This window comes from Rattus norvegicus, chromosome 11 (genome assembly GCF_036323735.1).
Source record: "Rattus norvegicus strain BN/NHsdMcwi chromosome 11, GRCr8, whole genome shotgun sequence".
In the NCBI taxonomy this organism is placed as follows: domain Eukaryota; kingdom Metazoa; phylum Chordata; class Mammalia; order Rodentia; family Muridae; genus Rattus; species Rattus norvegicus.
This window is the reverse complement of record NC_086029.1, coordinates 78,515,676-78,531,511: the sequence shown is the minus strand read 5'-3', so window position 1 is coordinate 78,531,511 and position 15,836 is coordinate 78,515,676. Positions and strand designations below refer to the sequence as shown.

The following is a 15,836-nucleotide window of genomic DNA, read 5'->3' as shown; positions in this document are numbered from 1 at the left end:
AGGAGAGATGGAGACCCTAGGAAGTCCCCAGTTTGGAAACTTTGTTAGAGCTTCTATTTTTAAATGAAAACTTAGTGTACTTTTCAATCTTTAAACAAGTTTGGCCAATTATGTCTGAATGCTCAAGGCAGCTACAGCCGACACTGAAGGGAACAGAAAGCCCAGGCCCTAAAGGACTGTTAAATAGTAGCTTCTAAAACACCAGTTAGAGAAAGGACAGGGACACAGTGCAAGCACACTGAGGCAAGAAGTCCCAGCCTCTGGGCTCCTTCTGCTCTAGCAACTGTGGAATGTTTGCTGAGACACCATTCTTAGAGAGCATGCCCCCATATCCACTACCCTCTTTTACCCCCTCCTCCATCCCGTAGTCCCCTTTGCTGTCTCGACAGTCTTACTTCTGTACACAAATGGCTCTATGTATCTACAAAGACTAGGACCCACAAAGGAGAGAAAACATGCAGCACATGTCTTTCTGAGACTGACAACTAGCTTAACATGGTTGAATCCATCTTTCTGCAAACAACTTTACTCCAGTATTCTTTATGTCTGAGAAATCCACATTTTGCCCATTCTTCCGTTGAGAGACACCCAGGGTGTATCTATAACTCGGCTCTTGTGCACAGTGCTGCAGTGAACACCGGTGTGCCTGAATCTCTGTGATGAGTCCACCCTGGCTCTTCTGGGTAAACACTGGCAGGTGGTATTGCAAGGTCATGTGGTCATTCTATTTTTTGTTTTCTGAGAAACTTCCATACCAATTCCTAGAGTGGTTGGACTAGTTCTCACTCCACCAGCAGTGTGTAATGTCCTCACTCACATCAGTGTGCAAGGTCCCCTCTGTCTGTGTCTAGGGCAGGACTGGATGTTACTTCTATTCTGACTGAGGTGAGGTGGAATATCAATCATGTTTAAATTTGCATTTCTCCGATGCTCATGATAGTGAATGCTTTTTTTCACATTTACTGGCTGTTTGTATTTCTCTGTTTGAGAACTGGCTGCTCGTTTCATCGACTCATTGACTGAATCGCTAGTTTGTTGGCATTTGGTATTAGGAGTTCCTAACGAACCCTCAGTCATTTCTCATTCCATAGGCTGTCTCTTCACTTACTCGTTTCTTTTGCTGTATGGAAAACTCTTCAGCTACATGAAAGCCTGTTTGTTTATTGTCGGCTGCATTTTCTAAGCAGGCGGAGTCTTATATAAAGCCCTTGCCTGTGTCGCTATCTTGAAGCACTTTTGCACTCTTTCCTCCTGTCAGTACACAGCCTCGTTATAGCAGCGATGGACCACAGGTCTACCAACCCACAGCCACCACAGCACAGGCAGCATTTTATTTCATCCATAACGTACTCCTTCATTTATAACGTAAAGGTCACAGGTTCAGATCAGATGGACACTACTGTGCCCCACACCCTCTCGTCAGCTCCAAAGTCTTTGCTTTATATTGTGCAGTGGACACTTGAGGGCTCTTTGGTGGGGCAAACACGTGAAAGCACGTTTCACTGAAGCAGACACAGGAGAGAGGATGTTCTGCTAAAGCAAACACGTGAAAGGACACGTGATGAAGGATTCTTCGTAACAACTTGCATGTATTGGTCCACCTTACATTGTGTAGTTGAGCTGCACTTGTCAGGACTCCATAGACAGAGACACACTAAAAAAAATGTCTGGTGCTGGGCTGCAGTTTCTTGCTGCTTCCTAGGCTGATTGGATGCATGTGCTGAGGCGAGGCATGTGGAGGACACGTGATGTTTGGAGGGTATAAACAGGACTCCACGGAGTGACGGAGACAGAGCTCGGCTTGCTGGTACAGCTGGCTGTGCAACCCTTGTGGGTCTTCACTGATCTTCACCTCCCTGAGAGAGGCACAGCTGAGAACTTCTCCTGGTGTCCCTGTTGGTCCCTCCTGCTGACTTGAGCCGAGGCTGAGGCCTGGCTGTCTCTGCTAAGTGGAGTCACTGCTGTTGCTAACCTGACTGAACTGAACTGGACTGCTCGTGAACTGTGAAGTGTTTGTGAGTGGACTGAGCTGCAGCTGCCTGCTGACCTGTGACCTGAACTGCCCATTTCCAGACAACACAGACGGGAACTCCAAAGAACCTTTCTAAAGAGGTCCACTCCCCACTCCCCATATCCTTTCTTTTCCTCTATCTCTGGTAGATGGTGGGCTAACAGGGAGGTTAAAGTTTTCGAGAGCCATCATGAACAATAAGGTTTGAAAAAACTAAAGTTACAACACTGCGTTTCTTTTTGGTACTATTGCTCTTTCTCTTGGTAAGTTGGAATTTTTCTTTGTGTGTGGAGAGCTAGATACATGTGTGCAGTGCATGTGAAAGGAGGATACATGTGTGCAGTGCATATGGTTAAGAGGATACATGTGTGAAATGCATGTGGTAGGAGGATACATGTGTGCAGTGCATGTGGGAGGAGGATACATGTGTGCAGTGCATGTGGGAGGAGATACATGTTTGTAGTGCATGTGGTAGGAGGATACATGTGTACAGTGCATGTGGTAGGAGGATACATGTGTACAGTGCATGTGGGAGGAGGATACATGTGTGCAATGCATGTGGGAGGAGGATACATGTGTATAGTGCATGTGGTAGGAGGATACATGTGTGCAGTGCATGCGGGAGGAGGATACATGTTTGTAGTGCATGTGAGAGGAGGATACATATGTGCAGTGCATGTGGGAGGAGGATACATGTGTGCAGTGAATGTGGGAGAAGTCACTTTGTGGGTGCACAGGTGAGGAGGCCAGAAGTCTGTGTCAGGTCTGTGTCTTCCTCGTTTCTTTGCTGACTGGCTAGGATGGCTGTCATCAAGCTTGAGAGATCTGGCTGTCTGTATCTTATTTGATCATCAGGTGAGGTGGGAAATTTTGGGGAATAGCCTTGACTAAAGTCCATCTCTTGGTCAGTATTTTAATAATTAATAAAGCTTGCTTTAAATCTGGCCCAAAATGGTGGAGTTGTTTTTTTTCTGACGATTCACAGGATTAACAACAGAACAACCTTCATGCTCCAGCCCACATGCCTTTCCTGGATGATAAAACAAGAAACACTATGTTGTTTGAGCTGGTATATTCTGGGATCTATTTTTTAGAACAGGTTAACATGCTCCCTGATTGAGAAATTAGTTAAGAAATTGGGAGCTACACTCACAAGGATACGCCATGCTTGGCACTGCCCTAGTGCTTCAACTGTAGGCCAAGAGGGCTGGCGACCTGGAAACCTACAGTAAAGATATATATATACTTGGGATAACCAAGAGCTGCATGGGAAAACCATGGTGGCACTGAGTTTCCTGCGTCGTGCTGATTACTGTGGTTTGGATCACAGAATCTCAGTCCTGAGGTTTGGAAGCCAACCTATGGTATACCCTTTGGCAGGTGGAGCCTCATGGAGGAGAGCTGGTCACTTCCTGCCTTGTGGTACACAACTTCCTTTGACCTGAGACATTCCCTTAGACAAGGGCAACTGGGACAAATGACCACGGAGTAAAACCCAAAAGCCCAAACAATCCAGACCTCCACTTAAATTGACATTTAAATTTTTTAAGTTGTTTTTTGGGGTTGGGGTTTCTCTGTGTAGCTTCAGCTCTCCTGAGACTTTGTAGACCAAGCCGGCCTCATACTCGGAAATCATCCTGCCTCTGCCTCCCAAGACCTGGCATCTTTTTTTTCCAGGCATTTTATCACAGTGGTAAACCAACACTGGTAAACCAAACAGACACACTGATTTCAGGATGTCATCTGGGAGTGACACAAAGTCGGGGATGTGCTAGCTGGTTTGCCAGCATTAATATAAGGGGCAAAAGCCTGCTAGACTTCCTTTCCTCCGCTCAGAGTCTGCAACATGAATTAATGAATATCCAGGAACTGCAATCTGAGCTTGCTCCTAAGTCATAAATGGTGGGAAACAGAAAAGGCCTGCAGCATGTCTACACATACAGATCAGGTGAAGGGTGGAGTTTTCCTTTTGAGGATAGCATCGAGGCAGTCCTCATTAAACCGGGGAGCAGGGGCTGGAGAGGTGGCTCATAAGTTCAGAGTGCGTACTGCTCTGGCTGCAGAGAATCCAAGCGTCGTGTTCCAGCACCCGCACTGGGCAGCTCTCAACCACCTACAACTCCAGTTCCAGGAGACTCAATGCTCCTGGCCTCCATGGGCGCCTGCACGCACTTGTACAAACCCACAGGTACACACACACACACACACACACACACACACACACACACACACACACACACAATGCGGTTTAAAAACAGGGTAAGGGGAGAGTCAAGAGGCATAAAAACCATAACCAGAACTGAAAATCTGCAGTCACGTGGGAACCTTCTGACAGGTTAGGGGACTAGAAGTGCTTGAGAGATGCACATACTGCCAAGACCCCACAAAACAATCCTACAGAACTGGCCCCCGGGGCCCCAAATCAGCTCCTGCTAGAAAGTAAACTGTGACACCTCGCTGTGGTACCTTCAAGCTTTAGGAGAGCTATTAAGGTCCACATTTAACTGCGGAGCCGGGGCTGGAGCTGCGGGGCAGCTGAGCTCCACTTTGCCCTCTTGCAGACGGATGTGCCTGACCACAGGATAAGCCTGCACCAGTGAGAGGAGAGATTCTGACCACAGGATAAGCCTGCACCAATGAGAGGAGAGATCCTGACCACACGATAAGCCTGCACCAATGAGAGGAGAGATCCTGACCACACGATAAGCCTGCACCAATGAGAGGAGAGATCCTGACCACAGGATAAGCCTGTACCAATGAGAGGAGAGATCCTGACCACACGATAAGCCTGCACCAATGAGAGGAGAGAGAAGTGATGCGCACAGCCTCTGCTCATCACCCAAAGATGCTATGACACCCTATTCAGGAGCCAGCTCTGGTCACACAGTCAGGGTGGTCATCATCAGGATGTGGGAACTACCAACTTCTCTTAAGTACCTTGCTAACTTTTAGACTGCTGTGGGCCACCTCACAGTATTAATATTTGAAAGAAAAATAAACTTTTATCAAGCTGTATTTTTAGTCTCCTTGTTGCAGAGGCTTGCCTATTCAAAGTAAATATTGACTGAATTATCAATTCAAATGATGGAATATGATGGAAACCAACATTTGCTAAGTAGGGCCACTGTTTCCATGTCATTGGACATCTTTTTTTTTTCTTTTTTTAATTTTTGAGATTATCTAAGCCATTTCTCCTTCCCTTTTCTCCCTTCAAACCCTTGACTTTTTTTCTTAATGCTTTGCCGGCCAGTCTTAGTTGTCAGCTTGGCACACCTGGGGAGAGGGAGTCTCCGTTGAAGAACTGCTTCCGTCTGGCCTGTGGGCACGTCAATGGGCCACTCTCTTGATGGCTAATTTGATGCAGGGAGGCCTGCATCTGTGGCGATGCCATCCCTGGGCAGGTGGCCTGAGCTGCGTCCGAGGCAGTGAAACAAGCCAGTAAGCACTGTTCCTCATGGTTCTGCATCCATTTCTGCCCAGTCCCTGCTCTGTCTTCTCCCAGTGATGGAGGAGAAGGAAGAAATACCCTTTCCTCCCCTACATTGGTTTTAGGCAATGTTTTATCACGGTTAACATAGAAGCAAAGCAGGACAAGTGCTTATATAATTTACAAACTACCTAAAACATTTCCAGCACACGTCTTCCCACTTTGCATTTTATGATTTATTTTGAAGCATAAAATTCCAGATGTTGGTGTGAAAACACTAACCTAAGCATACTCCAACTCTAACTGCAGGTGAGTGTTTCCCTGTGAGATTTCTTTACTGTTTCTGTGCTTAAGAAAACAAACAACTCTATGGGAACAAGGTTTACTTCAGGAAACAACTCTTTGGGACCAGTTTTTGACTCTGTGGGGGACGTACTTTGATGCCCACCGCAGCAGCGTACGCAGCGTAAGGAGACTGAGCTGGGCTAACAGTAACCACTCCTGGGACAGCAGCTGCTCTGCTCCTGGAACGATGGCCCGAGCCCATCCGCTCGGGTCTTCACTGCGTCATGACCAACAACAGCTCCCAGCATTGCTCTTCAGCCAATTTGTTGTGCATAAAATAAATTTTAATATTAAGGGGAGGGGGAACTCCAAGACAAGCTCTTACTTTGAAGGAAAAAAAGCAAAGGACATTTTCAGCAGCCTTTGAAATACTCTTACATTTTTACTTTTTCTTGGGGGCAGAACATGGCTCCGGGGGAGGAGTGCTTGTCTAGAACTACACAAACCGGGTATGGTATGGCGGTGCACTTGGAGGTGAAGTCAAGAGAATTAAGTTCAAAGTCAACCTCAGCTACATAGGAACAGGAGGCCAGCCTAGGCTACATTATGATAGCCTCTTCCCAACCCCTCCAACCAAACAGTCAGAGAAAAGCTGTATTTCTTTATTGTTGTTTTGTATGTGTGCGCATGTGCCATGGTGTATATGAGGAGGCCAGGGGACCTTGCAGCAGTTGGTTCTTTCCATGTAGGTCTCAGGGACTGAACTTAGTCATCAATTACAGCAGCAGGTACCGTTCCCTGCTCAGCCACCTTGCTGGCCCTGAAATATTCTCAGTGGCCCAATTCAAGCTGCTCTGAAAACCTCACCCACATTGATCATGTGACCTGCACAGACCGGAGAGGGAGACAGGGAGGGATCGATTACCTGCTAGCTCTGTGGGGTTCTAACCTGGGCGATGGGACTGCAGTATGCACGTGCCTGATGATTCTTTCTTCAAAATGTGTGTTCTGTATAATTACTTACATATGTATGATATGTTGATCAACAGAAAGACGTAATATTCCTGTGTGATGTTGGGGTCTGGGAACTACCTCAGACATCAACATATCATAGTGACAACAGAGAGAAGGGCTTAGTGCCAGAGCTCTGATTTCACACCTTCCCTGTACTGAGGACTCACAGTACTAGACACCCGCTGCCACTGGTCTTGAAGCCCACCCCAGCACCATGCAGAAACACTAAAAACGTGATCCCAGAGCTTTAAGAACCAAACAGGGCAACAGAATTATTAATAGTCTAAATCTTCAAGATTTATTTTTGTTTTATGAGTGCTTTGCCTGCATGTATCTATGTGTACATGTCTGGTGCCCAAGGTAGCTAGGAGAGGCCATCAGGTCCTTTAGAATAGCGTTAACGGAAGATTCTGAGCAGGAATGTGGGTGCTGGGAACCGACTCAGGTCCTCTGCAAGAGCAACAGAGCTCTTCAGTCCCTAGAGTCTAAGTAGTAATTACCTAAAACTCACCTATGCAGTTGATTATATCACAGAACGGATTAGTGAGATGCAATTTACTCAACTGCCACTTAAAGTGAAAGTGCCCTGCCCTAGGCTGGCAGTCCTTACGTCTAAATGAGCATGAGATTACCTAACAGACCTCCCTAAAATTGTTAGCACTGGGGTGGGGACCAAGGATCTAGAAGGTTAGTAAACGGGTAGTTTGTGGAATTTATTTTTAAAGATATGAATGTAGGGGAACTTTAATTTTATATATTTATAGAAAAGAATCTTAGTTCTTAAATGTACACGTCAAATGATGCACATTTCTACACTGGAGAAATTTACATAGAACCCTTCCCTGTCTTTGTTTCTCTCACCCTTCACTATTCAGAGTTTACATGTACAAAGCGTGGTGCTTAACCAATGGGAGAACAGTGATCTGTGAGTGACAGCTTCTGGATGGACACACCCTTATGCTGAACCTTCAACAAGGCTGCTTGATTACAACTCCAGTGGCCCAAGAGAATGGGATGTGTCCAGTCCAAAGCCAAATTACCTTAGGCCAGCCACCTTTAGGCCTTCATGGCACACTGACTGCCCTCTTCTGTAAGTGACCAGTCTTTGTGACCATTACGTAAATCCTTTGGAATGTACAAACTACTAGTTCCCACTAAGCAAAAGGCTAAGAATGCTGTCATGCTACATCAGAGACCCACAGTGAGATATCTGTGAACGTCCTACAAGATGTTCACATTGATGTATTTGAATAGTGTCACAATTTACTTACGATCTTTTTCTTCCGTACACAGGTTAGAGTGACCTGAATCTATGGCTCTTCATATCGGCTCGAGAATAAGTCATCTTTTGCCTTTTTTGAAGTAAGAGTTGTTTTCTCACCAACATTTAGTAAGCGCTTTAATTTTTCTTAATTGAAAAGATCATGCATACAACCCTGCACACAGCCCTGCATACAGCCCAAACCTTGCATATAGCCCCACTTACAGCCTTGCACACAGCCCTGCACACAGCCCAAACCTTGCATACAGCCCAGCACACAGCCCTGCATACAGACCCACCATACAGTCCTGCATACAGCCCTGCATACAGCCCCATATACAGCCCTGCACACAGCCCAAACCTTGCATACAGACCCACCATACAGTCCTGCACACAGCCCAAGCCCTGCATACAGACCCACCATACAGTCCTGCATACAGCCCAAACCTTGCATACAGCCCCACATACAGCCCTGCATACAGTCCCACATACAGCCCTGCATACAGCCCCACATACAGCCCCACATACAACCCTGCATACAGCCCAAACCTTGCATACAGCCCCACATACAGCCCTGCATACAGCCCTGCACACAGCCCAAACCTTGCATACAGACCCACCATACAGTCCTGCATACAGCTACGCTGTTTCATTTTGCTTTTGTCAACTTGACATGAGCTAGACTCGTTTGAGAAGAGGAACCTCAATTAATAAAATGCCTCCATCAGATCGTCTATAAATTGTCTGTGGGGCATATTCTTGATTAACGACTTATGTGGGAGGTGTCAGCCCACTGGGGTTGGTGTCTGGGCAGACGGTTCTGGGGTCTATAAGAAAGCAGGCTAAGCAAACTGTAGGAGGCAGCATTCCTCCAGGCCTCTCTGCATTGGTTCCTGACTCCAGATTCCTGCCTTGAGTTTTTGCCCTGACTTTCTCTTGGTCATGGACTATAAGCAGTAAAATGAAATATATATATTTCTTCCCAAGTGGCTTTTGATCACAGTGTTTATCACAGCAACAGAAAGCAAGCTAAGACATATATACACATGTGGTAGAATATTCCTGATAGTAGTTAAGAATATAAAACAACAAATATATGTTTTCTTCTCTCTCCAGACTTGGAGTTCCTTGGCTCCTTCCCCAGAGACAACCGGCAGCAATGGCTTCTTCTAGAAAAAGTCCATGCTGAAGCTGCCATATATACCTTTGTCACTGTTTTCTAAGTAGAAGCACACTAAACATACTGTTCTAAACACACTTCTTTGCTCAGAGCACATTTTACAGACTGTCTACACATCTCTAGAACTGTTACCTTACACAGCCACAAACAATCCCACAATCCACTGCGAAGTCCTCTGTGGCTGGCAGCTGGGCGAGCCCAGCCTTCCTCTATCACAAACAAAGCTGCACACACATGGGTGTGCCTGCCACCTGGTACAGTTTTGCAAGTAGGCTAATTTTCTATAAATACACAGAATGAAGAACGCATATACTCTAAACGAGACATATTGCCCTAACGCTCTGCAAATAGGACATCCCAAGCTGTTCCAACACCAGCAATGCCAGGTAGGTATCTGGTTACTGTCTTAACCTTTGTTTATTTGGCCATGACAGAAAGCTGGCTTCTCCCCTTCAATTCTGTCCTTTGCATTTTAATTTCTATTATTGCTTGCCATTCCCATTCCCTTCTGGACTGCTACTTCTTTCCTGACTTGACATAATTACTCCCAACTAAAGAAATGGCCATTTTGTCTTCTTTGTTGAACTTCCTACTTTTTAAACGAGTCTTTTGACTTTGTTTTACAGTGTGGTTCATGAAGACATCTGACTACATTTTGATGTGGCTTTTGGGGTTTGTGTCTTAGTTGTCAGGCCCCTTTCTCACTGGTTTTTTTAAAACACCATTTCCTAATACCTTTATGGCTTATTTCATATGTTTAGGCCTTTGATACAACAGGAATTTACTAAAGCAGGAAGGCAAGGATCTAGGTGTCTTCTCACTTTCTTTTTTTTTTTTAGCTTCTAAAAGCCTTGAGCAAATGGCCTTTTCTCCTACAGTCATTCGACAACTTGGCCAGCTGCAACACAATGGAGACCATTTCTAGAAAAACCTGTTTCTCAGAGCCACACTCTTCAGCTGTCTGACCCGTTAGTAAAGCTGCTCATGATTGCACGGACCAAGTGACTCTGAGTGAAAAGGTAATAAGCCCGGCACCTGTTATGGAGGACTGGTACATCTGTGACTAAGGACAGAAATCACTTCCTGTAACTCCATGCACAGGAAGTCTAGCTTGTTCTGGAGCAAGCACAGCGCTGCACACTCTAGTGTAATACCATCTGCTGCTGTAGAGCGCTTACAGGTCCTCTCGGTTACTGTTGACTGGATCTTAGAAGAAATGAATTCTGATTATCTGGGCCTCCCTCTGTTTTGGGACCTCCCCTCTTATCTATGATGCTGGCCAAGCATCTTTTCCTGACTTTTCATCAGGACCTTTGGATAAAATACTACATTACAGTACATTAAAACATTGGTTGACATATTTATCAATAATGCACCCATACCACTCAAGGTGGAACCCTCAGAATGCTGCTCTGCATGGTGTCTGAGAGTCACAGACTCAAGACTTAGGAAGTCAGGATGGAGAGCACCATTCTAACAGGCTGGGTCAGAACTCGAAAAGCTCCATGTGAGGTGGGCCCACAAGACACAGGTTTCCAAATTCTTATCTCAGTGATATTTAAATGAATTTCGTAGGTCTTTATTCCATCCACAATGTCATGTAAACTGAAAAAATGGCAATTTAGCAGATTTATCAGGTAAAAATATAGGTTCCAATTATATATTTTCATTTTGACAGCTGCACTCGGGATGCTGCTTGGAATTACTGCAGGACATTGAGTATCTTACTCCGGGAAGCTTATTCTTTACAGACGAACACAAGATTGAAAATTAAATTTATACCATCTTCTTAGGAAAGGTTCACTATCTCTGAGCTGTTTCTCCTCCCTGTCCACCCTTTCTTTATGAGCTCTATTTCTCTTCTGTTTCAGTTCCTCAGGCAGAACGCAGACCGACTCTTTGTTTCTAGAACCATAACTGGAACTGGGATGCAACAGCATAGGTGATCCAGAGCAGACTTAAAACCAGAGGCTGAGTGACTCCTTCAGAGTGCCCTGAGGACACTATACTGAGATGGCATTTTAACTCCATGGATGCTTAAAAACAAACAAGGCTGCACTGCTTAAGACAACTAAGACCACATCGAACACAATAAAGACGCAGCTCAGGGAGGATGGAAGCCCACAGCCTTCCATGGGAGCCCATGTGACTTTTCCTGGCTTTCTCTTACAATACAAAACATTTGTAACTTAAGTTTCCTGAAAAGAGAATATATTTTGAAAACTGGAAAACAAACACTTATTTTTAAAGTGTACGGTTCTGTTCTAAATGAAAGCCACCCCACCTTGCCTCCTACATCTCTGTCTAACAGATCTACAGGTAGCAACTCAGTCTCAGCTGCACCACCTCTGACCTCTTCTCACATTTGGACACCCTTATCATTCCCAGAACTCCTTGCAGCCAGGCGTTCCCTGGATCCCTTTCCTCCCCATATCTGCATGTCCAGAAGCAAGTTCTCCAAAACACAGACCGAATGTCACCACTTTCTCATGTTATCATTACTTGCACAATGCCCAGTGACTTCTCTCCTGGCTCTTTGACTAGTTTCCCAGGGGCTTCCTTATTTTCTCTGTGACCTCCAGCTTGCCTACCTACAGGCAAGACCGCAGCCTGTGACCAGGACACTCCACAGCTTAAGACCTTCGGCAGGTCTGTAACTCAAAAAAAGCCCTGAAGTCCACACAGGAGCTCACGCAATCTTAAAGGACCCAGCCGCACACTTCTGCAGTGCCTACCATCGCTTGGACTTTAGGTCTTTCCAAAGAGCCACTCACTTGGTTCTAGCCACGCTGGCCTCCCTGCCAGGGGTGCCCTTCCCTCTTCTGCCATTTATACCCGTGGTTCCCTCTGCCCAACCAGAACTACTCTGTCCCATGGGGTAATTTTGTATCTCCTTTATACCATTACCTCTAGTTTAAAATCCTTTTTTTAGATTTACTTGTTTTCCTTAACATGTATGACTGTATTGCCCGCACCTACATGTGTGCGCGGTGTGCATACCTGTTGGAGTCCCTGGAACTGGGGTGTTCAGAGTGTTGCTAGCTGCCATGTAGATGCTAGGAACTGAGCCCAGGTCAACCTCTGAGCCATCTCTCCAGCCCCACTGCTTCTATTTCACACACACACACACACACACACACACACACACACACACACACACACACACACTCACACTCACACAGACTCACACACACACACACACACACACGTGTGTGTGTGTGTGTGTATGACCTGTTATACTTATTTGTGCATTTCTCTTGGTTTTTATAGCTCCTGAGTAACAAGAAGATTCACTTGCTTTTGTTTCCACAACTAATCCAGCATCTCCCATGTGACAAGAAACTAAGTTAACCAGCACACAGTAAAAAGGGCATCTTCCACACCCATGACTGTCTACAGAGCTCATCACCAGAGACACAAGCAGAAAGAGAAGATGAAGATGTGCAGAAAGGTCATGCAGGACTTACCGTTTTTTAAGGGTTAAGTCTGATACCGGTATGCACCTTAGACCAGTGCCCAAGACCATGAGAAAGGACGTCAGGAGCACAGTGATGCGCAGACCTAAGACAGAAGAAAGCACCCAGATGAGTTCTGCTTCCTTTATGGAGTCCAGTGTTGACTGGGACTCTTTTTGTGTAATTATTCTATCACATTCTCACATAACAGCTTTTCCTAACGCCCCAACACGAGAAGGGGAAAAAACAACCTCTACACTGAAAACTGATGGTTTTTACATGAGTAAAACTGGGATGACCACAAAAACTGAGGGAGAACCCATCTCTCTAATCATCCAAGTGAGTGTCTAGAAAGTTTTATCATAGTAAGAGTATGGAAAATAAATTTGAAAGATGATTTAAATTTTATACCTTAGGAATAAACACACAAATAAAAGTAAAAACAAATCTTTATACATCAAATGTAAAATTCCAACTTTCAAAGGCAAAGTGGTAATACAAGCTACATTGTTACTAAAGTTATTCGAAGGCAACAGGTAATTCAGGTGGGTTCAACTCATAAAATGTGGCTAGGCAGGGGGAGCTGCTCTCATAGACACGCAGGCTCTTCAGTTCCACAGAGCTCACGACCACCTATGACTCCACTTCCAGGGGCATCAGCGAGGGACAGGTTTAATGGCCGTGTGCCTGTTCCTCTTCACTCTCCCTCCTCCCCTCCCCGTGACTGAAAGTTCCTGAAAAGAAGCCATGTCTGGCTGTGAAGGGAAAGACTCCTGGAAGAAGTGTGTCAGTAGACTGGTGGAGAGCTGGGGATTTTGCAGGTTCAGAGGTCAATCACCTTATCTTGGTCTAGTTTTAGCTTCTGGAACAACCATTGCTTGCCCCACTCAGGACTGGGAGTAACATCTTACGATAATACATACAAACCTCTTAGAGTCTATTGACTTAGCAGACCACTAGCTCCCACCAATGCTAAAGCTAAGAAAGCCGTCGAATAGCATCTGCACCTGTACAACAACTCCTCCCGTCCCGCTGTCCCCGCCTCTCTGGTGTACCCACCAGTGAACGCATTTTACACTTGTCTTGATTTATAACTTTCTTTGTTCTGTGAGAGACTTCATGCAACTGCCTTCATGAGGGAACATGGAATTTAGGGTAACCTAAATCTGTGTTTCCAGGCCATGGTCACTTAGAATGACTCCAATTCTCTCATTTAAGATGAGAGCTGGGGTCTTTAGTCAACGTGCCTCCAAGTCTCTTATTTTCCCTTTCCTCCACCTTCCACATCAGTCGACTGAGAGTGGACTGTGAGGAGAACCTTCCACAATGAGGAATAGCCAAATGCACTGGGTTAGAGATAAAAGACAAAGTGGCTTCTACACCCTGTGTGCTTGCTAGTCCGGTTGGTGACATGCCTTTTTATGTAGAGAAATTGCACAGCTAGCTTACTTTTGCTTTGTTCTTGTGTTTCTTTGTGTGACTCTGAGTATTATTCATTTCTAATACCTCTTCTGACCTCTGCAGGCACCAGGCATGTACAAGGTGTGTGTATATATATATATGTGTGTGTGTATGTGTAAAACAATATGTATACATGGGTGTGTATATATATAGTGATATATATATAAAATGATAGCATAAAATATGATATATGATATTTATATATATAAAATTATAGCATAAAATATATTTATATATATATAAAATTATAGCATAAAAAATTAAAATCAGAAGCAAGCAAGATGACAGAGCTAAACTTCTTCCTGTGTAAGCCTGAGGGTCTGAGTTCAATCCCTGGAACTTCTGATGGAAAGAAGAGAATGAACTCCTGAAAAGTGTCTTCTAAACTCCATAAATCACACACACACACAAACATATATACACGTATGTTGTATTCCCCTTCTACCTCTTTGTACAAGATTTCACTCCTGGAAGGTGTCCTGTAGCCATGACAACTAGAGCAGAGCAATCTATGGAAGCAGTCTTTGGTCCTGGTTACTTGTTAAGGGTTAGTTCTAACGCTGTCTCCAGGCCACACGTTCCCGATGCTGAGGATCTCTGCCCACAGCTGGATTTGATTGGCAATAAAGAACTGCCGTACAGTCAATGGCTGGGTAGACTGAGGCTGGGTAGACTGAGGCAGGACCTGGGGATTTGCATGGGTAAGAACTGGGGGAGAAGAAGGAATATGGAGAGGAAGGATCACCATGTCTAGGAGAGAGACGGATCAGATTTAGAGCTACAGGAGAAAAATCATCCAGCAATGTAGGTGGGAAGGGAAAGCTGCTCTATGAGAGGGGCTGCCCAGGATGTAACAGGGCAGCAAAGATAGAACATAGATTTAGGGGGTGCTGACCAGGAGTACTGGAGAGAAATATATGCTAGCCAGACGGAGGAATAGAACTGCCCAGTGAGCTAGTCAAGGCATACTTAAAATTAACTGTCACATGCACATGAGTGTGTGTGTGTGTGTGTGTGTGTGTGTGTGAGAGAGAGAGAGAGAGAGAGAGAGTGTGTGTGTGTGTGTGAGAGAGAAAGAGTGTGTGTGTGAGTGTGTGTGAGAGAGTGTGTGTGTGTGAGAGTGTGTGTGTGTGAGAAAGAGTGTGTGTGTGAGTGTGTGTGAGAGAGTGTGTGTGTGAGTGTGTGTGTGTGAGTGTGTGTGTGTGTGAGAGAGAGAGTGTGTGTGTGAGTGTGTGTGTGTGAGTGTGTGTGTGTGTGTGTGTGTGTGTGTGTATGTGTGTGTATTCGTGGATCTTTCATTTGAGAATCCAGATGGCTCTGGGGAGGTGTGGGCACATGTGTGCAACCAGTCAGGAGCACGACGAGGCTTAACAAACTACCACTATATTAATGTAGCTACTGACCACCCTAGTGTCAGGAAACCCGCCTGGAATTGTAACTATCACCTCCTCCCAGCTCTCAGTGCAAGTCATCTTGGGAAATGCTAGGTTATATAGGAAGTAGAAAGTTATTACAACAGGACTCCATAAGGCTCCTCAATCTTGAGATAGGCCCTTGTGTTGATGCATATGCCTGGGTGTCACCAAAATTCTGTCAGTAAACTTTTGTCTGTGCTATGTAAGAAAATTTAGTAAGTTCACGGGTCACCAAGTTGAACTTTGGCAAAATCATACCTTGGTCTGTCTTTGGTGCCCATCTGGAGTTACTGATAATAACTTGTGTTCCCCCAGGAAGACTTAACA

The 15,836-nt window shown here is 45.2% G+C and overlaps 1 protein-coding gene and 1 long non-coding RNA gene across 5 annotated transcripts in view; one reads left to right on the top strand and one right to left on the bottom strand.

Moving 5' to 3' along the window:
* The window catches only part of Slc49a4 (solute carrier family 49 member 4), a 73,288-nt gene that overhangs the window by 42,694 nt on the left and 14,758 nt on the right, over positions 1 to 15,836 (bottom strand). Inside the window, exon 2 of one of the 2 annotated variants that reach the window (NM_001012017.1) lies at positions 12,646 to 12,739. The exons of the other annotated variant lie outside the window; for it this stretch is intronic. Within the exon in view, the coding sequence (NP_001012017.1) occupies positions 12,646 to 12,739 (94 nt within the window). The remainder of the gene's footprint in view (positions 1 to 12,645; positions 12,740 to 15,836) is intronic. 2 annotated transcript variants of the gene reach the window in all.
* On the top strand, positions 9,425 to 12,651 carry LOC108352343 (uncharacterized). 3 transcript variants are annotated; one of them, XR_005491351.2, is made up of 3 exons: positions 9,425 to 9,564; positions 10,057 to 10,197; positions 11,050 to 11,415. It is a non-coding gene; the product is annotated as an uncharacterized LOC108352343 (long non-coding RNA). The 3 variants fall into 3 exon arrangements; XR_005491349.2 differs by having other exon boundaries at positions 9,426 to 9,564; positions 10,018 to 10,197; XR_010056294.1 differs by lacking the exon at positions 9,425 to 9,564 and adding an exon at positions 12,449 to 12,651 and having other exon boundaries at positions 9,874 to 10,197; positions 11,050 to 11,497.